The sequence below is a fragment of the Blennius ocellaris genome (genome assembly GCF_963422515.1).
Source record: "Blennius ocellaris genome assembly, chromosome: 17".
NCBI lineage: Eukaryota > Metazoa > Chordata > Actinopteri > Blenniiformes > Blenniidae > Blennius > Blennius ocellaris.
This window is the reverse complement of record NC_137666.1, coordinates 16,822,418-16,843,291: the sequence shown is the minus strand read 5'-3', so window position 1 is coordinate 16,843,291 and position 20,874 is coordinate 16,822,418. Positions and strand designations below refer to the sequence as shown.

Genomic DNA, 20,874 nt, shown 5'->3' with positions numbered 1-20,874 from the left:
CTTCTGCAACTCTGCAGAACAGGCGAGGAGCCCTCCAGCTTCTGAGGACCGCCAGAGGAAGATGAAGAGAAAGAGGAAGACCAAAGGGGGAGGGAGCAGAGCCTGAGACAGGACCCAGCCCAGCAACAGACAGCTGACTTAATAAGCCCACCCAGCTGCAGAGAACCCCCCCCCCCCAACCTACAATAAGCTATACATTAAAGTTCAGTGCATGAAATGTTTAGTTCACATTTTTCAACTGTTCAACACATGAAGACCATTCAATCCCAAATCATAAGTTGCAAAACAAAATAAAAGTTCAAGCTGTGGTGGTATTTTCTTCCAAATGTTTCTTTTAAATGTTCATTTAATTGTTCCTTTAAGTTCCAGGTTTTATCAGTTCAGCTAGTTTCAGTCAAGGGCATAATGTCAAGTCAAATTCAGATTCAAAGTGTTGTGAGTTCAGTAGATCTGTCAAAAGTCAAATAGTCAGATGTGGTAAATACATCTGCTGAAGAATAACTGAAATGAAAGGTAAAAAAATCACAGAATGGGAGAAGATTTGTCACAGAGTCAAAGGAGATTTAATCAGTGCAATCAATCAAAGAGAGTATGGCGTCCATTGTTATTGTAGCATTGATATTACATATTCATGAAAACAGAGGTGATGTCTGTGAAACACATACTCATGTCATCCCGTTTGGTAGTTTGTGTCCATTTAATGACCTTTACTGGATCCGACTGTCAGGGTTAATTGATTGCTCAGTCTGTGTTTATTTTCTCATCTTACTTTTGTCATCCAAGCTAATGAGAATTTCTCTCAAACTCTGATTTCCCTCTTGTTCCACATATTTGCATTTTTACCATGAAATACACACTAAACAAATGGTTAAATGAAAGATAAAATGACTCAAATCCTACAAGCGGCTTCATGTAGAGTCAATGACAAAATAGTTAATTGATCATTCAATCATGTGATGCTCCCATTTGATGTGATGTGAGGCTTCAAGTTGAAATGATTTGGATAATGATGCTCAAGGAGAAGCTCCATCATCTTACCATGGAACCTCCACCTCTTCAATGCAAGCCTCGCCTCCACCTTCTGTCACCATGAAAACAACACACCCAGTATTTAGAGGGCACAGAATGAAAGGTGAACAGACTGGACAGAAGAGTGCAAACATTCCACATTTCTTGCATGATTCCTTTTATTTTATTTTTTTTTCCATCAAAAGAAATGCACAGATCAGCAAAGCTATTACATACAAATGGCCATACAATAGCAATTTTTTGTTGTTGTTTTTGTTGTTGTTGTTCTGGTTTGAAGGTGTTTAGTAAATTCTGTTGTGTCATTTTTACACTGTTTGTCGAACATTTGCAGTTATGCTGCATTCAGCAACAAAAGAAATCATACCGATGCTCTTTGTTCGTCCATGTTCCGGGGAAAACATTCAGCCACAAACTACAGATCTGGACAGCGACGCGTCACTGCTCCGGGAAAACTACTGTACTTACATACAATAAAGAAAACAAAAATCTGTTTTGCATAGCTCGATTGTAATGTAGTTACAGTACTGTAAGGCACTTCATGAAGAAATTTAGGCATTTTTCTTTTTAAACCCTACATAATAAACTTTTTTGCCACTTCTTTCTATAAACGTCATCTCAATATGCAATGTTACAACATCTGGAAAAAAACTTCTTCAACCACATTTCTGCACACTACACTACTACACTCCTCTGCTTGTCTTTTGGCATTAAGTCTCAAGTACAACATTCATACATTGTGCATAATAAGACTGTCGTGTTGTCCTATTACCCCACGTAACCCCGTGTTTCTCAGAAAAAGACCAAAAAAGAAAAGAGAAAAAAATTGTGCAATGAATGAGGGTTACGTGGAGGAAAAGGCGACACGCTGTCAAAGAAGAAACCAAAATGTCCGAGCACGTCACGGGTCATTTCTTCGTAGACCGGTACTGTACTGACGCGGGTACGACATAGAAAAAACAGTTCGTACACAGACCAGTTCATAGCAATGCTGGGATGTGTGTGCGTGTGTGTGTGTGTGTGTGTGTGTGTGTGTGTGTGTGTGTGTGTGTGCGCGTGTGTGTGTGTGTGCATGTGCGTGTGTTGTCGTCCAGCAGCTGCATGTAGGACTACATGCTCCAGCAGCTCATTGAGGAGGTAAAGATGACCCGTCGGCATTATCCCAGCTGATCTTCGTATTGTTTGCGGAAGCAGTCTCCGGCTGGGAAGAAATCCCAGCAGCGCTCCTGATACATCTTCCATACATAAGACTCCTGGAGAAAGTCAAGAAGAATTATAATTAAAACCCACAAACGGCTCTACTTCAGACGTAGTGAAATGCAGCCATTCTTACTGTGCTTGTACTCAATAATAAGTCAAAGTACAAAGTCGTCTTCTCAAATATCAGTGACTTTGTGACGAGCAGACTCTCTATCCATGACAATCGCTTAAATGCAACAAAGAGTTCTTTGTTCAGCAACAAACTTCAATGCAGCATCTTTAACAACGATTTCAAGTATGAAATGGGAAAACTGTCGTTGTGTTTTGGACGTTTGTTTACTGACAACGGAGGTCAGAGCCATTGAAAACGGAAGTTTGGGGGGGAAAAAAAAAGCTCCAAAAGTGGAACTTTTCGGAAATACTCCGGCACCATCTCCCTGGAAACGGGAGGAAAACGCAACTTTTTGAAAACACACAGGAGATGTTGCACAGTGGCTGCAGTAAGTACTTCTTCTGCTCATGCAACAACAATGACAGCATCCAGACAAAAAAAACCCCAACAAACATTATCCTTCAAATGTTGTTGTGTAAATGAGGCTTTATGGAAACGATACTCCACCTGGCCGGTGTGCTCCGTCTCATCCTTGTTGATAAGGTACATCAGGAAGAACCTTTAAGAAAAAGTCAAACCGGTGAGATAAAAAGGAAAAAAGGTCACAGGAAAACAAGATTTTTTTGGGGGGGGGATGACGCATTCTCAATTTCTGCAACTATATTATCAGAAATGTCATTCTGCGATACACAAGCTTCACCGTCCACATCCCCAAATCACCTGTTGTTCCCTAACAATCCATTGTGAACGGCAGCGGGCCGCTGTATCTCTACAGGCATCCCAGCATGTCAAGCTACCATGAATACTGTATGAGAACACACTATCGCAAACCCCTTTTTCTATAAAGTTCATGGCATTAAATGGTAATGAAGCTACATAATGAGGGCGCTCTGGTGTCCTCCGGCCAGCTCACTGTGAGACGAAATAGACTCAGACTTCCCATTGTTGCTGGTCGTTCTTCAGAAACAGCGAAAAAGTGAGGGAATAAACATACAGAGGGAGATGGAAACAATTCCTGAAGGGATCTTTGCTCCGAATTCTGCCCGATGAGGAGTGGATGTGTGTTGGTGGCAGTAATAATCACGGACCTGTCTGTGATGGGAACATGAGATAGCGGACCAGAAAGGCCTCGGGGCCACATACTCACAGGTAGTTGGCCAAATTGTGCTCTTGTAAGGTGTGGGTCTCGAAGCCGTGGGGCGTCGTGTCGAAGTAATCGTTCCCAATCCCACAAATGAAACACTTGGTCTGAGGAAGGAAAGTGAACACCAGTTTAAAGCGCATTGATTTTTTTTTTTTTGTGAAACTGCAGTAATCAAGAGTTTGCTTTTTCTTTTTTTTCAGAAGTAATAGAAAAGTCAATTCATTCCCATTATTTGAAGAAAGCATTAAACTAATCAAATAGATAAGAGCCTCCTGTTGGTTAATTACTGGATGGACGATTATCTTTCAGCTGGAAACAAATTATTTAACTACAACTGATGCAATGAGTAACTTCTCACTATGTCGGAAGACACATCCCGTAGAAGTACTGTCCAACGCATTATTAAAAACTGGAAAGATGGTGGGGAAATATCATCTTCGAGGAGGCAATGTGGTCAGAAAAACAATCCTAACTGTGGAATCAAATTGCAGAAAAACAACAGTTGAACTCAGGGCTGCGTTTAATTGTGAAAGTAAAAGCATTTCCACATGTGCAATGCAAAGGGAACTCAGGGGATTTGGGACTGAACAAATTCTGAACACATTCCTGTTTGTTTGTGCATTTAAAACTTATAATTTTTAACTATATTGAAGAAAGTTGAACCTGACCTGCAGCGTTTCTCTAAACATTCCTTCCTTTCAAACAGGTAAATTAGAAGAGTTGTTACAGAGTTCACTTGCTGCATGCTATTGCCATCGCTACACCTCATGGAAACATGCAAGAACAAACCACAGCTGATTTTATTCAATGACAAAGCAAGTCTGCTGGTGGGTGATTTAAACATTTAATCCAACCCAAAATCACAGACATCAAACTGCGCTGATTGATTCGAGTGAATGACACTTCTGACACAAACAGTAGGAAAAAAATGTATCAGGTATTTAAGTACAAACATGTCAATATAATTTGACGTGTTACATTACCTAGGTGACACTTAATACCAGTTGTATTACTGTCATTTATTTTCTTACAAAACTAGTTCAATTCGAGACTAAATCTTATCATGTCAGTGTAATCTCTTAAACACAGGTGACTTCTGATCTTTACATAAAAGGCAGCATCTCAATGACACCACCTCATAAGATTACGTTAGTATTTTTAGGATTGGACCACTTGTGAGATTCTCCTGAGACTTGGATATTATGTATTTTCACCTTTTTCCCCCACGTGTATTTCATCACTCATGAGTTTTTGATCCGACACTGAGCCGCTGTAGGCGACGGATGACTCCTCATGGTTTGCCCTCATCATGTATACACATAACAGTCACCACAGTGCATTCAGTCGCTTCCTCCAATCATTTGATTTCCCAGTCGCTGATAAAACTTCCCCTCTTCATTTCATCACTGCTGCAGCCTGAACCGGTTCCTGCCTCCCCACGGGGAGCGCGGGTGAGAATGAAAGAGCCTCTCACCTCCATGTCCTCTTTGACTTGCTCCTGCTGGTCTCGCAGTTCCCCAAAGGCATCAATGATCAAGCCTGCAACCACAGGGAGTTACTGTCATCAGAGCACACGTACTGTATCCAACTGTAAACCAACTCCCTGAAGATCGAGCAAGGAGTGTGTTAGACATGACCCTTTTAAACATTTAAAATATGAATAAATTAGGAAAGTCTCAACTTACAACCTATTCACGTTCAAATTTGAAAGAAAATTGTCTCCAAATTGATTAATGTGCCATTTATTAACATTTTGGCTGATGCAAAATGCATTAAAATGCTCAAATTAATATTTTTCTTTTATATTCATGGCTTGTATTCTCCCTACATTGTGAGGAATGCATATGACATAGAAAGCAGGAGGATTATAAAATGTTTAAACATCTGGGCAGTGGTACGATTACCGGTAAATAAGTTTTACTTCTTCCTTCATCTTTTCAGACATGTTAAACGAGATATAGGTGTGATATGTGTGTATGTCTCCTTTGGTGTCTGTGTTATATATATATATATATATATATATATATATATATATATATATATATATATATATATATATATATATATATATATATATATATATATATATATATATATATTTTTTTTTTTTTTTTTTTTTTTTTTTTTTTTTTTTTTTCCAATTGATTATCATTATTTTTTATGTCTTATGTTTTGACATGTCTGGAAGGCATTCATGATGAATACACTTAAAATAACATAATAATTAAAATGGCCATAAATGACTTGACTTTGTATTTTGTTTAAGCAAATCCGCTGAAAGATGTCAAATCTGGCCGCAGTGTTTCTCTTACAATAGAACAGAAATACTTATTAATCCCAGAGTGCAATCGGGATTATAATTCAATGCTGTATTTATTTTTTTAACAATAGAAATAGACAATCATGCTGATTTTGGCCAAAGCCTCCAGGAATTCTGCAGGCTTCAGCATGCACTGCTGTCGAAAATCGAACCGTCAACTCACCCTGGATGATGGCCAGCAGGATGACGATGACAAAGAAGAAGAAGGTGATGTCAAACAGGATGCGGTAGAGCTCGTAGGGGTCGCCGGCCGGGTCCTCGATCTCATCCCCGATGCCTCCTCCCGCTCTCACTCCCACGTACATGTGGAACAGGTAACACTGTGGAAACACCGCGGCTCCGTTCACCAGAAGCCCAGAGTCCAACTTTGTGTCAACAAACGGCCTCTTCGGGCTTTTTTACCGTCATCATGTCGTCACACTTCATGTCTGGCTCGTCGTCGTCCTCGCTCTTGTTGTAGAACTTCCTGAAGAAGTTGAAGGCCACCACCGTGTACAGATAGACCACGACTGCCAGCAGGCCCACCGTCAACACCAGCTGCAGAGAAAGGCAGAAAGAAAAAAAAAAAAAAAACAACCTTCTCAGATCTTTATGTTCTGGATGGAAACAGCAGGAGCAGAGCTGCTGGGCCTCATTTGTTTTCTACACAAGGCAAAACTCTCCCCTGGCAAAGCAACTGGATTGCTTCTGGCAACGGAAAAGTTCAAATGCGTGCGACGAATGAAAGATTATTATTATTGTTGCAATAAATAAAAAAAAAACATGAATTAAACAGACCTCCACTGAGAAGCTAATTTCCAGGTGAAGCCTAATGTGGTTCCAAACGAACAGAACGATTGCGGGAGGAGTCCGCGGTTCCCTGCGCTAAATCCTCCCTCAGAGACTGAGGTGACCTTATTGTTCTGATTTGTGCCTCCAGCAGGTCGACACGACAAGCGCTGCACTCATTTCAGCCTTTTGAACTCAAATGTCAAAGGACATTTCAGGCATTTCAGCTCCATTTCTGTACGTGCGCTCCCCCTCACATCTCCAATCCTTCCCTCTTGCTTCAGAGGCGCCGAGACTCGTAATCAAAACCATATTTAATAGAGGGCACTCTTGCTTGTCACACAGGAGATGAATGCTGGGGTCTCTGGTCTGTTACTCCAATGTTCCTTTTCTTTTTGCATATTTTCCCGTGCCGCCGTCACGCTGCGGGTGTCTGGGTGCGTCGCCGGCCTCGGCCTCGGCTCTGATTGGAGGAGCTTTCAGTGAGCTACCTGGAGGACCGGCCTCAGCTAACCCTGGGCTGTGATTTAACACGAGTCGATCGCCACATCTCCTGAGGATTGTCACTTGTTATTGATTCTTGGGGATAGTTTGTGTCCATCTGTTCATCTTTAGACAGCTTTATCCAACTTACGTTGGTGGGAGGCTGGGCTGTCTGAGTGATGGCAGAGGAAGGCCTGGACAGGCCGTCAGAGTCAAGAAATAACCTCGGATACATGTTTTTGGACTGTGTGAGCTGGTTTTCCCCTCACAAAAGCCATTTGATAGGGAGAACATGAAAACTCCACACAGACCGCCTCCCAAGACAGTTAACAATGAGGCAAGTGTGAACCCACAAGCTGGAATAAAATATAAAAGACATTAAAAGTGAATCATTTCATGTACAAGTCAGAATTTAAGGTCTCTATTCTGAAGATCTCTGGCAGCACATGTAACGGCTTACTGTCTGAATAACTTCCTGCTGCTCCATTTAATTTAGTTTTGTATACTGTCTGATTTTACTGAAGTTTTAAGACTGTATTTCTACTCAATCTGAGACATTCAAACTTATTTTAGCCTCTTCATCATCGCTCCTTGTCATAATTGTTAATAACCATCTATTTCTAGAGATCCGTTCTTAAAGGAAGAAAAATAAGTACCTATTCTCTGTGTCAATCACTTGGTTAAGTTGTGATTTTAAACTTCTCACACTACACAAACAGGGTTACATGCAGGGTGCAATTTATAATGAAATTAATGATTGTAAATCACGATAGAAATACAATAAGTAGGATCAAAAACAATATTCATTTAATCAAAAACCCCACATTTTGAGATAAATATGTATGTAAAAATGTATATAAAGTGGACAGTTCAAGTTTTTATACAACTTAATGATAAATATCCATTTTACAAAAAGCATCCTGAGTAAATGTTACAGTAATAACTTTAATGCTGTAATAACTTTAACTGTAATGACCTTATTAGACATTGAATGTGTGATACTGTTTGGATCAGTGGTATCAAAGACATTTCAGTTCAGGGATCACATACAGAACAATGTCATCCTGAGTAGGCCAAACCGGTAAAAAAAAGGTGCCATAATAACCTTGAAATTTAAAATTTGAAGCTTTTCCTTGTTGTGGTGCAGTATATACGTGATAAAAATGTCAATATTTTCACAAAAGCAAAACCATCACTGCAGAAAACTAGTTCAATCTCAACATAAAAACAATATTAATGAAATCCTTTGGTGCAAAATGCACTGAAGTGTCCAAGAAACTTCTCCCATAGCTGTTGTATTATCCATATTTTTACAAACTCACCCTGACAGAATGACTTTGAGGCTAGTTTGATAGCAATGATGTACCTCGTGTTCATGTCACTCTGAAATATTTACCATCTGCTTGGTGGTTGAGTGGCCCAGATTAAGTCCTCTTGTCGGCCTGTTTTGGCCCATGAGCCTTATGTTTGACACCCCTGCTTTAGATGCATGGAGGCTCAAATCACACTTTATTAATAAGTACATCAATGGTAATGATTAGGTCAGAAAAATCCAATTAAAGCCATGAGCTTCCTTGTAATTATAAATCGACATTAATATACAGGAAAGCTGCAGGTCACAGCATCATGATGGAGTTTTCTTTTTGTTTCTTCTCCTGCGATAATCAGCTGGAACCACAGATCGATCACAATTAGCATTTGAGCTGACATTTACAGCTGATTGAAATTTGATTTACTTTCCCAACATCTCAATGTGATAATGCTGAAAATAGACTTGACAACAGGGAGAGAGCCACGCGGGACTTTGATTGACAGTTCCTGCACGTCTGCGCTGCACTGATGACATTTCAACACGGAATCAACAGACATGATGTGGAACTTTTAACTCCACACTGATGACCCCTACTGTTTGGAAGAAGACCTGCATCCTCCACCACCGACCTGTTTGCCGTTGTGTGTGACAGAGGAGAGGATGGTCCGGAGGGTCTTGAAGCCCATGGCGATGTCCAGCAGGTGGGCAGCGAAGAAGAAATTGTTGTAGTGGCCCAGGATGGACATGGTGGTGTACCAGACCAGGTACAGGAAGGACTGGAGAAGAAGCAGAGCCAACATCAGCCGTCACCATGTGAAACCACAAACCTTAAATCATCATCAAACTTACATTGTCTGTGAAGACCACCCCCAATTTCCAAACGTGGTACTTCGTGTCAATTGAACCCAACCTGGAAACAGAAACGTTGACTCAGATTTTCTACACTTGAACGCCATCTTTTGCTCTTAATCGCTCTTTCGTCGCTCACCACGACACCAGCGAGGCCTCCTTGGCAACAGTTTCCTCAGTGGGGTTGAAATCCAGCGCGCTCTTGTCCAACCCGAGCAGCTCTGCTATCCTCTCCGCTCCGTAGAGGTCTCCATACTTTTTTATCACCTGCAAACAGCAGGAAGAGGATGACATTTAGTCAAGAGCGAGCAGATTTAATACACAATCTGTTTGCGTTACAGATTAAACCTTTTTTTTTTTTTTTTTAAGCCACTTACTTTGCGCTTGACAAATTTGTCCCAGTAATTGTTGGGAAAGGAGCTGATAAGAAAAAAAACAACAAAAAACAGCACGGATAGCAGATGAAACGTTTTGTTTGTCGAAGACTAAGACAGGTTTGTGTTTTGCTGACTCACGGGGTGTTGATGACCAGCCGGTCCCACTGTCCTTTAATGTCGTCATCCGACGGCTGCTCGGTGATGTAGAGGCCCGCAAACTCCAGCTTCCTGGCTATCTCCTTCTCACGTTTGAAGACCACAAGCGGCACCTTTTGCAAAGAGGAATAGATTCAACATGGATGACGATCTGCTGCTTCTAATCAGTCAGAACTACGAATACTACTAATTCAATTTCCAGTTTATACACACACACTATTGTTTAGCTTGATGTCTGCAGGTGAAATTGCTAAATTACAGCCACTGCAATATCAATATTTACAATAAATGATGTTTCTATGCATTCCTTCTTTGCATGTCAACATACTAGTCCAATAAGGTGAAGCATCACAGCCCTACATAGTGTTCATAGATCATACCTCACTTCATTATTTCAACATTATTTTGACTCTTGGGGCAGAAGCTTACAAATCACTCAATCAAATAACTAAAAACAACACTCAACAAAACGATTAATTTGTAAAACGTTGCTGGAATAAACTACATGTGATACAAAACAAATCCCATTGAAGTTGTATCAGTAGAAAAAAAAACGAGAGAACAGCAATATTGAACAACAATATCACATATTGAAGGTCAACTTTAGACATACAAGGTCAATATTCAGCTAAAAAAGGCAACATTTGTGGAGGTAACTAAGCATTATTGGATCAAACCCATCTTTTCGGTTTTTTAATCTGTTGTAGCGATTTTTATTTAATTGATTCTAAAAGAACAGAATCACAAATACATTAAACATTAAGCATATTGTGTTTACAATGAAGTTGACATTACTTAGTTATCTTTGACTAAATTACCGGATAACATAGAATACATATTTTTTGATAGTCTTTCTCGGAAGCAGTATAAACAAGATGCAGTATGGTCTTAATGTTTTTGGAAAAGTGTGCTCAACATTTCCCCCTACAGTAAAGCTCAGGTACTGATTATCTGCTTTCTTTTTAAATGAGATTTAATGTCAAATTCACACAACTAAATACGTTATATATGAAATAAATATATGTTGGATTAGTATTGAAAAATGTGATAAAATCATTAAAATTATTGGAAAATATATATTAATTTATCATATCTTAACACAAATCAGGAAACAAATACGGTTTGTTCTAATGTATGTTGCTATTATCAGTTTTCACAATAATCCTCACTTTTCGTGTCAGTGTGACATCGTAGGAGATGTCAGCACCCATCGTCAGTACATACATTATCGTTTCTAGCCAACATTGGGTGAATGACATCATTCACACTAACAGATAACTTGTGCATCTTACGTCAACAGAGTTAAAGCCAATATCTAAATAATATTTGCATGTGGCTACTATTTGATGTTTTTTTGATGTCAAAGAGCTATTAATAGAAATAATGAAGGCCCAACTGTATAATTACCAGTGGATGTTACTGTACCTTCAGGTAGTAATATCCCACAACACACAGGAAGGATATGATGGTGTGCAGTATCGCCAGGCAGCGAAGAGTTGGAGCCATGTAACCTGTGCTTTCCTGCAGGACAAAGTACTCAAGGGCTCCTTCATCTTCCTCCTCCCCAACTCTGCCTCGACCATTCCAGGGGTCTTCGTCGTCTGAATAATCACCCGTCACCTGAACAACCAAAAACTGTCTTTAAAATCTAAATAAGAACTGACCCACAAACATAATAGCACCAATAATGAAGCAGGTCTCATTCAGCGGGAAAATGCTAAAAGGATTTCTATACTGGACTGATTATTATCAGATCCACGCAACGTTGTGAAGTTTACAGTTGAGTTAATTCAATACTATTGATCATAATATCCTACGACAGAGACTGGAACATTTCCTTGGGGTTAAACAAGTTTGGTTTCAATTATATTTATCAGAAAGGTTCCACTTTGGTCATTAACTTGTCAAACTAGAAGTTCATCTTAAAGATGAACCTTCCACGACTGGCACGTAGCAAACTGGGCATTTTCTTTGCCATCTGATGTCAACATCTCTGTTGGTTTCTGTCCTTTCTTTTTCTCATCTACTGTCCTTTAACTTCAACTAGTAGCATATACTTTCGTATGCAGCTGTGTTGGCTTTTTATGTAGATTGCATGTGAAGTCTATGTCATAATTAGCATCATATGAATAAATTCTAACCGTTCGGCTGCAAACCTACTTTATAGAAGAGGAGAATGAAGTTGATAGCAAAGGCAACAAAAAGAGCCAAGAAGCGGAGGTTGTAGAAGTTTCTGGCCAGGTAGTTCTGTGAAACATTAATAACTGTTAATGAAGGGTTTACATGTGTCTATAAGTAGATTTATTGGTTTGCATGTGAAGACTACCGACCAGCATCTTAGTCTGATATATTTCCAAGCCAGCGAAGAAACTGGCCATGAAGGCCTCTGGTGGTTCTTTCCTCGGACCGAGCCGCTTCTTTGGGACTCTCTTCTCCTTCACTGGGGGGTCTGGTGGGGCTTCATCTTTGGCTTTGTCATGGTCCTTCTTCTCACCATCTTCTGAACTGCAAACGTAAGGTCTGAATCATACACATTGTTCACAGACACATACTGCACATCAGCGTACTTATTGATCCCACTTTTAGATGTATATCCTACAATTCTTAAAGTTAATTGCCATTTGCATACACTCAAAGAGAGAGTATTGAAAAAAACTATAATATAAATCTATCAGGAGCATTGTACCTGATGTACTACAACCAATAATGTTTGACAATAGCACTTACTCTCCTTTCTCTGAATCAGATTTATAGTCTCCGTTTACCGCCCTTTTCTTCGCAGCCATCTAAACACAAAAGAAATCTTTTACTATTGACAGACAATCAACACAGTACAGGTGATTAATCTACTTGAACGGTTACTGACCTGTGCCTTTTTCTGTTTGACTGCGCTGGCGATGGATGGAGCGTCGCCCACCACCACCTCGGAAACATCCCCCAAGCCGGGCTCACTCCCATGCTTGCCCTCCTTCTTGGGCTGTATGTTGAGCAGCTCGGCCATCAGGTCCGCTTCCGCTGCCTCCCCCTGAGCCATCTGACCCATCTCCGCCAACGCAGACGCCTCGCTGGCCTCCATCTTCTCCGTTTCCAACACGTCGCCGTGAATCCCGAACTGCGTTGGATCGGGCATGTTTCCCAAGATGTCTGTCACTTTCATATTCTTGGCGCCTTCCACGAGGCCCCCCCCAAACATCGTGGTCCACAAGATGTGAAAGAAACCCCACACAAGGCTGTAGACGAAGTGGAAGAGACCTGTGATGATCATCCAAAAGAAGGAGAAGAAGCCTCGCACCAACTCCCTCACGCTCATCTTCCTGAACTTCCGGTACTGTCGCCTCATGCTCTTCAGTGTGAGCATCTGGCGGAAGTGACAGAGGCTCTTTCTCATGGAGATGCAGGCGATTGTAAATGCAGAGGACGACTCCATCATCACGCTCTCCTCGTCTTCCTCTTCTTGGTTCTCCGCCACGCTCTGGCTGTCGTCCTCCTCCTCGGGACGCTCGACCGGGTCCGGTTCCGAAATCTGCGAGGCCAGCTGCATCTCGAAGATGGTGTCCTCGCAGAAGTTGACGAACAATTCCATCTTCTCGCTCTCCCCGCCCTCGTTGACCACGTCGAAGATGAACTGCCGCTTGGACTCCTTCACCTGAGGCTTTTCCCACTGCGTGCGACTCGACTCGCTGATCTCGAAGTAAACCCTCTCGATGCGTTTGGCTCCGCCCATGATCTCGATTCGACCCAAAAAGGGTTCGAAGTAGCTCAGAACGCTCTCAGCCAGATCGAGGAACGTGGAGAGGCGAGCGTCGTGAGGCATGTGCTCCGAGAGATTGGTTAGCAACACGGCTACGTTGAAGCCGATGTCTTTTGCCGGTTCGTGAAATCTCTCCACGAACTGCTCGTAGCTGAACATGTCGTTCTCATCGGCCTCGGCACACGAGAGGAGAAACTCGATCTCAGACTGAGAGTACTGCTTCTGGTTCTCCATAGATTTTTGGAAATCCTTCTTCGAGATGACCCCTTTGGTCTCGTGGTCATACTCCCTGAAGCTGTCTGAAGTCGTCAAGTCCTTCAACTTCAGGAACATGTCGAAAAACTTCAAGATCATCTCCACATTGCTGGAAGATTCCACCAGAGTGTCCACCATCTGTTTTCCGATTGTTCCATTGACAACATTGCCTGCAAAGCAACACAACTTGTCAGAAGCAGATTGAGGCGTCGTTTACGTGACGTTTCAAGTCAAAACACATCTTTCTTGTGTTGCCGTTTCAGGAAAGTGTCACGTTTACGTGACAATGTTTTGAAAACAATGTCTGTTTACAGGGAAATGGTAAAAACACTGAAAACGATGGAGTTAGCATGAAAGGCCACAAGTTGCAGCTGTTTGTCTTTGTAATGAACCCACACACACGTGCACAGAGAACCCCCCCCAAAAAACCATCAAAAGTTTTCCATTATCGCTTCAAAGGGTTGTCGTGTAAACACCAAGCAAACAACACAAACTCTTGGATGGAAGTCTCAAGAGGCACATTTCAATAACTGTGGATGATGTCAAAATGAGACCTTCGAGTAGAGAGAGCATCATGACGATCATGTCCTGCTGCAGGTCCAGTAGCTCCTTCAATAATTCAATCTGACTGGAGTCCTGTTAGCAGAGAAGCAAGAGAAACTTTGTGAGCCATTACTTTACATCACATAGACCTCAGATGGCCTGCTTGTAAGAGTGCTGTCACTTTTTGTAATATCCCAGAGTTGAACATGAAAAGATCAAGGGTGTGTCTCATTGTGGCGCCCAGCGGCAGCCCTGATGGGGCCCCGAAGGTCCTTTTAGGCAACACCCATCCATCAGCACCAGGGCTGGTGTTATTGTACTGTCTCGTAGCAGACGGCAAGGTCGGTCGGACTAATTTAGGGTCTCCGTGGAGCCTGTATTCAACATGCCATAAATCTGAGGTGCACTCCGACACTAAATTCAAAGCCCTCCACCTCAGCCCGCCTTCATTCTGGCTCCGACTATCACTCAGCCCTTTGTGATGACCGTGAGATAATGTTGGGTGGCTGGATCTATTCCCACAGCTGGCTTATTGGGCACATCAGAGATGGAGTAATCTATCACAGAGCTGTGTATGTATGACATCTGTAACTGTAGTGCAGCAGCCCGAGTTCATCCCTCAGCCTGCAGAGACCTCTAGTGGTGACAGAGGGAAGAGTAGAGGTGATGAAGTGCTCAGATTATAAATCGACATGAGATTTATATGGTTTATTGTCGGGATGTAAACTATTATTTATACTGAAATATGCTACATAAATGATGTAAAAATACTTTGCTTGGAGTCATTGAAATTGTCAATTTGTATAAATTGTAGCAATTTTCAGTCCTAATTGTTTGGCTTTGCAAAAACATTTTTTTAAAGGTCTTCACAGCAGCACAACAAAGAAAATCATTTAAAAAATGTCAATTTGAAGTGTGTCGCCCCTGAACTAAAATGTTTGACAACCCTCCATTAGATAAACCAACCATCCGCAATCATATTTTGACTGTGACATGATAGTACTAATCACTGAACAAGTTAAGAAATAATCACATCTAAACAACAAAACCAATATCATGTTGTAAAATGATATGGACTCCATCAAAGACATGACACTTATTGCTGAGAAACAGATATTGAAGAGATATTTTAGATGAGTGTAAATCTGAAAAATATTTTACTAAAACATAAAATAAGTTTTAATGTAAAACTATACTGTCAGTGTACATTGAAAGCAAAACATGAGAATATCTATGCATTTCATTGCCTGTTGATCCACTTGTGGATGTAAAGTACAAACCTGAGATAATTTCATCTGCATGTTGGCGAAGACGTGCAGAAATCCCACCACTGCATCCCACAGCCTGCTGTGAGCCAGACTCTGCTGATTCCCTATGCATGGACCCTGTAGTACACAGTTTAAAGAGACATTTTACAAATACATGGGGATATTGAAAAAGTTACCGATGGTTCAGCGGTGTCCTGTCGTAATTTACCTGTATGTACTCCGTTAAGGAGTTGAACACTTGTTTGGCCACAGCAAGAGCTTTGGAGAAGTTCCTCTGACCGGCCTCATCGATGATCTCCTTCCCAGAGTAGTACCAGTAGAAATCACTGATGGATTCCTGACAGAGGAATGATTTTTAATCTACCGGTACACGTCTGATGAAAGTGGGGGATCGACCAGCAGAAGAGTAATACCTGGAGTCTCAGCAGGTAGTCCACAGTGCTGATGATGATATTAACTGTCGTCGTGTTTCCTGTCTGAGTTCTCAGGAAGTTCTGGAAATCTAAAACATTTACAGATTTGCAGCAAATCCACATATTAAATATTGTGATGGGTGTTATTTAAAAGGAAAGCAGCTGGAGCAAGGGTCTGCAACCTGTGGCTTTACGGCAGGGATGAGCAAATTTCATCATGATCAGTGCCACAAAACTCATTTAACCTACCACAGAGCCAAACTATAATGGTGATTAGAGCCACTAATTGGATATAATAGCTAACTTAGTAGCTGTAAATTAAGCTTATTTAATAGAAATGTAGGTATTTTATCATTTCTGTCAGCAAATGCACTCAGTTTCATTTTGATTATTACAATTGATGTTAGGTTCGAATTTTGTTTTTGACTTTCTTCTCTGCATCACTATTATTGGAAATTGGCCACAAAAAGATCAGTTGGAGACCAACGTGGGGGCCCATGTCTGCTATATGGCCTCTCTTGGCACATCATTACATGAAACATGTCTCTGAACATTTATTTTCAATTTTAATCGAGAGCATAGATTCTCTCAAATTAATTATTTACAACAGTCTTACGTGATAACATAAAACTAAAAAAATGCCTCACATGTTCCTATTTTGTAACCCGCAGATAATATTAAGAGGGGGGGGAAAAGCAATATAGTGAAATATAGTTTAAATACAAATACAAAGGCAATAATAAAATGTAAGTAGTTCTGAACTGAATGAATATAAAATTTATTTAAAAGGGACAATGTACAGTTAAAACATAAATGTTGCCATTTGATGCACTATACCAGATTGTAGCTTTAAGCTAATTTGCATCTGTAGTCCCTTGGCAGGTCACAAAAATACAACACAGTAACAAGACAGATTAAACAATATACAGGGATAAAACACCACAACAACGTGGCTACACACGTCTGCGTGCAACTCCCCCCACCTCCCTCATCCCACCCACGCCCACACCCACACACACAAAAAGAAGTCTACGGACCAAATTAGTGGTTGCAGAGCTGAGCAGCTTTTAACAGATTTTTGAACTGGACACCGTTAATGTTATCAATGTAACAAGAAGCAAGATTTAGGTAAATTGGAGCTAAATATTGGAATGGTTGTGTTTTTCTCTGTAAAAGTGCCTTGAAATGACCATGTTGTATTTGACACTAGAAAAATAAAATTGGATTGGATTGAATACTAGACAAATTATGGTATAAATGTGGGTTTCTGATTGGAGAGTAAAGAATTAAAATCTAACTGTCTGCACAACACCCCATAGGGATAGGTTAATTCAATTCAATTCAATTCAATTCAATTCAACTCAACTTGGAGAAAAACCCAACGTTAAGCATTGAAGACACATTTTACTGTACAACTGCATGAAAAATTTAATTTCTTCATTGACAAAACTGAACTTCTTTTTGAAATGATGTATCAAGCCTGCAGGCAAATTTTATTTGGTGAAAGACAGACGGAAAATGTTGCAGACCCCTGAGCTCGGTGTGTATGAATATATAAGTACATACCATTGTTGTGACCCTCACAGAGAAGCTGCAGAAACCTAAAAAGATCCTTAGTGAACTCATCATTCTGCAGTACCTTGGAACCTGAGGACAGGAGATCAGATTAACCGTCCAGTTTGCTAATAAAAAAGGTCAGAAAACCATCAGTTTTATGTTTCTACGGGCATCACAGCTTGCATAGCTTTCAGTACCTCGTAAAGCTGCGGTCTGCTCATCAAATCATGTGCACTATATTGAGTGTTCGGAGCCCAAACACGAGCTTATAGTGCATCATCTCACAAAATGTGTCCATATTAGGAAGGTAAAATGAATCTCGACTTCTGTTAATTCCAGCAAAGCTGTTGTTTTGTGCAAAACAAAGCTTTGGAGATATACGTTTTGCTACACTCTTGGTTAGTATCCTCAAAATAACAAGCACTGACTTCTTTCAAAACGAGGGTAAAGTGGAGAGATTTGAGTCAGTTTGCGGCACCTGACCGTGGACTGAACAATCTATCCAGATGTCAAAGGGGGCATGCATGCGTTCCTTCAGTCCAGGGCACAGAGAAGGTGGTTATATAGCATTCAGGACAGGACAGGGGAGGGGAGGGGGAGGGGGGCAAGGGAGGAAGGAGTTGAACCAGGTGCAATCAAGATGTCAGCATTGCATTAGAATGAGTAGAATCTGAACCATGTATTTACCCCGCTCACTCACGTTGACTGCGACCGATGACATAAAAAACATGATCAGAAGAAAAAACAAACAAAACAAAAGCAGACATAAGCAAAGGAGAAGACATTGATATTCAATCAGAAAGGAGTACGAACAGGAGAGAGTGAGAGGACTATTAAATAGACCTTTACAGACTCACACGCGATACATAACAGTTCAAAACGTTACACTCTGCTCACTGGGCAGGTTGTTTTAAGGTTGAAACTAAGTGTTGCGTCACCATCACTTATGCCTGAGCTTATGAGGTGAAAATGATCATGTATGATTAAAAAAACCTATTTATATACTGTATGCAACCCATCCGTTTCAACACTGATTAAGAAGTGAGTTTCTCAGCATCTTGTGACTGTGGGTGCTTTGAAGTGGCAGACGACGCCCAGACAGGACTTAGACATACAGTAGCACAGGTTTACCTGCAGGATGACGTGACGACACCAGACATGACATGGAGATGAACTCGCACACCAACAGACTACCAAGCAAATGATTTGACTAACAGTGTCTCCTTTGAAGTTTTGTAAAAAAAACAAAAAACAAAATAAAGCTGTAATCTCTTGTTTTATTGCGAGTTTACAAAAATATTCTCAGATCTGCTCCACGTCGGCATTTAGTGCCGACGTGGAGCAAAGAACTGCTGAACTCTGGATATCGAGGTTCTGTCTATACTGCCATTTTTCAGCCATGATACAAAGTATATATCGATTTGCAATTCATTTGGTCCTACGTCACATTAAACTGTCCGACGTGCCGTTTATTGCTCTTTATATCAACATGATTAAGAGTCTCCGGGCAGGGGACAAATCAATCGCTCACATTGTGAAGAAACAACTCGTCTCGCACACTTTACCAATGTGCATTATCCGCACTCACTTGATCCCTCTTCGGTTACCATCCCCAAACCTTCAGCTTTGTTTTGCCTCTCGAAAGCGTTCAAGTCCAGGACGCTGGTGAAAAGGAAAGACACAGATCAGAGACAGCAGCATTTCACATCAAAATGAATGGATGAAGCCCGTTAAACCCCATGTAATACGACAACATAGTCGCATTTGGACAGTTTTTATAGGTTGATCACTTTGAGTACGAGTGTGTGTGTGTGCAAGAGTTAAATTAATTAAAAAGAATGTACGTCTGTAGAAGAATTTGTATCTGGAAATGCCTCTTGACCTCCTCCACAGACTGGCCTCTAGCTTTCTTCTCACAAGTAGATTTTGCCATCTTTGCATGATGAGAAACACTATATTGCCGAAAGTGTTGGCTCAGCCCTCCAAATCAATGAATTCAGGTGTTCCAATCAGTTCCATGGCCACAGGTGTATAAAACCAAGCACCTCAGCATGCGGACTATTTCTACAAACGTCTGTGAAAGAATTCCAGCGTGGTTCAGTGATCAGATCCAAATCTCGTTAGGCACAGATATTATCTTCACACACACATGTGTATATCAACAATGAATTATTCACAATGTGTTCACACAACTAATGATTGGTGAGTCCTGCGATGGAAATGAGGGCTTTCAGATCACAACAGCAAAAAAGAAAACAAAGCACAATGCATAAAATTATAATAAACCACAATATGGTCAATAATATCACTGCACATTTGAATGCAGCTCTGGCTGTTGATGGTAATGTTTAACACAAGACACAAGCAGAGTGACAGGAGGGTGTTTATATGTACATACTGTACATGAAAAAAAGAAAAAAAATTCTCCCACTTGGATGTAATAATGTTTTGGATGTAATCTATTTGTCGGTCGACGCAGTCGAGATGCTGTTCACTAGCGAGTGCCAGATCTTTTGACAAACATTAAAAACGAACAAAAACCATTTCTACATTAAATTAATCTCCAAATTATATCAATTCCTCACTGGATTTATGTGAAAACATCTCTGCACATGATATTCCACTGCTGTAACATCTAATCACAGAAAAGTACCTTAATCCTAACTTAGGTTTATGTATTTAATAAACTATATTCTCGTGGGACACTATTTTAAATCATTGTGCATCAAGAAATACTGATAAAATCATGATATATTAAAAAATAGTCTCAAAGTTGATATACAAGTGTTTCATTTTTGAGTGATCTATGATGCTGTTAATAAAATGTAATGTTAAACCAGGATGTTTCTAATTCACAGTTGGACTTTTACGGTTTCTGAATTCTTGAGCTTTACATCTCTAGACGGCCTCTTTAAAAAACAGTACAAACTAAAAATCAAATTACCTGCATGACATCATGAGTCCAGACAAACTTTTGAAAAAGCCAACGTCTCTTTTTTCCTTCAGGTAGTCCAGCATTTTCTGAAACCATCAAAAAAGTAACCAACGAAGAATTCATATTGAAGCACAGGTGGTACCGCTGTGTTATGATGAGATCTCAGTACCTGCTGGACCAGAATATTTCCTCCATTCAGGACGGAGATTCCCAGTTTGAGGGTGAAAGTCACGACAACCCCAAGTCGACCTGATGAAATCAAAGATGGCCGTTATTGCAGCGACAGGCAGTTCATATTAAAGTCAGTCCTCTGCTGACCTCTGAAAGGACAATCAGACTGTCTAAAACTTCAACAGAAGGACTAATAAACAGCCTCGATGCTCCCGAGCAGCGATATTGCGAGAA

The 20,874-nt window shown here is 40.7% G+C and overlaps 1 protein-coding gene across 1 annotated transcript in view; it reads right to left on the bottom strand.

The window, feature by feature from the left end:
* Window positions 1-1,235: 1,235 nt before the first annotated feature.
* The window catches only part of LOC308142661 (ryanodine receptor 3), a 149,738-nt gene continuing 130,099 nt past the window's right edge, over window positions 1,236-20,874 (bottom strand). Inside the window, 24 exon segments of the mRNA XM_080513175.1 lie at window positions 1,236-2,279; window positions 2,846-2,897; window positions 3,486-3,586; window positions 4,957-5,021; window positions 5,966-6,122; window positions 6,205-6,339; window positions 8,995-9,141; window positions 9,215-9,275; window positions 9,354-9,481; window positions 9,592-9,634; window positions 9,730-9,860; window positions 11,173-11,367; window positions 11,908-11,994; window positions 12,078-12,252; window positions 12,475-12,533; window positions 12,614-13,923; window positions 14,308-14,389; window positions 15,577-15,681; window positions 15,773-15,901; window positions 15,978-16,066; window positions 17,544-17,624; window positions 19,123-19,196; window positions 20,479-20,555; window positions 20,639-20,718. Coding sequence (XP_080369301.1) covers window positions 2,184-2,279; window positions 2,846-2,897; window positions 3,486-3,586; window positions 4,957-5,021; window positions 5,966-6,122; window positions 6,205-6,339; window positions 8,995-9,141; window positions 9,215-9,275; window positions 9,354-9,481; window positions 9,592-9,634; window positions 9,730-9,860; window positions 11,173-11,367; window positions 11,908-11,994; window positions 12,078-12,252; window positions 12,475-12,533; window positions 12,614-13,923; window positions 14,308-14,389; window positions 15,577-15,681; window positions 15,773-15,901; window positions 15,978-16,066; window positions 17,544-17,624; window positions 19,123-19,196; window positions 20,479-20,555; window positions 20,639-20,718 — 3,659 coding nt within the window. The 3' untranslated portion in view covers window positions 1,236-2,183.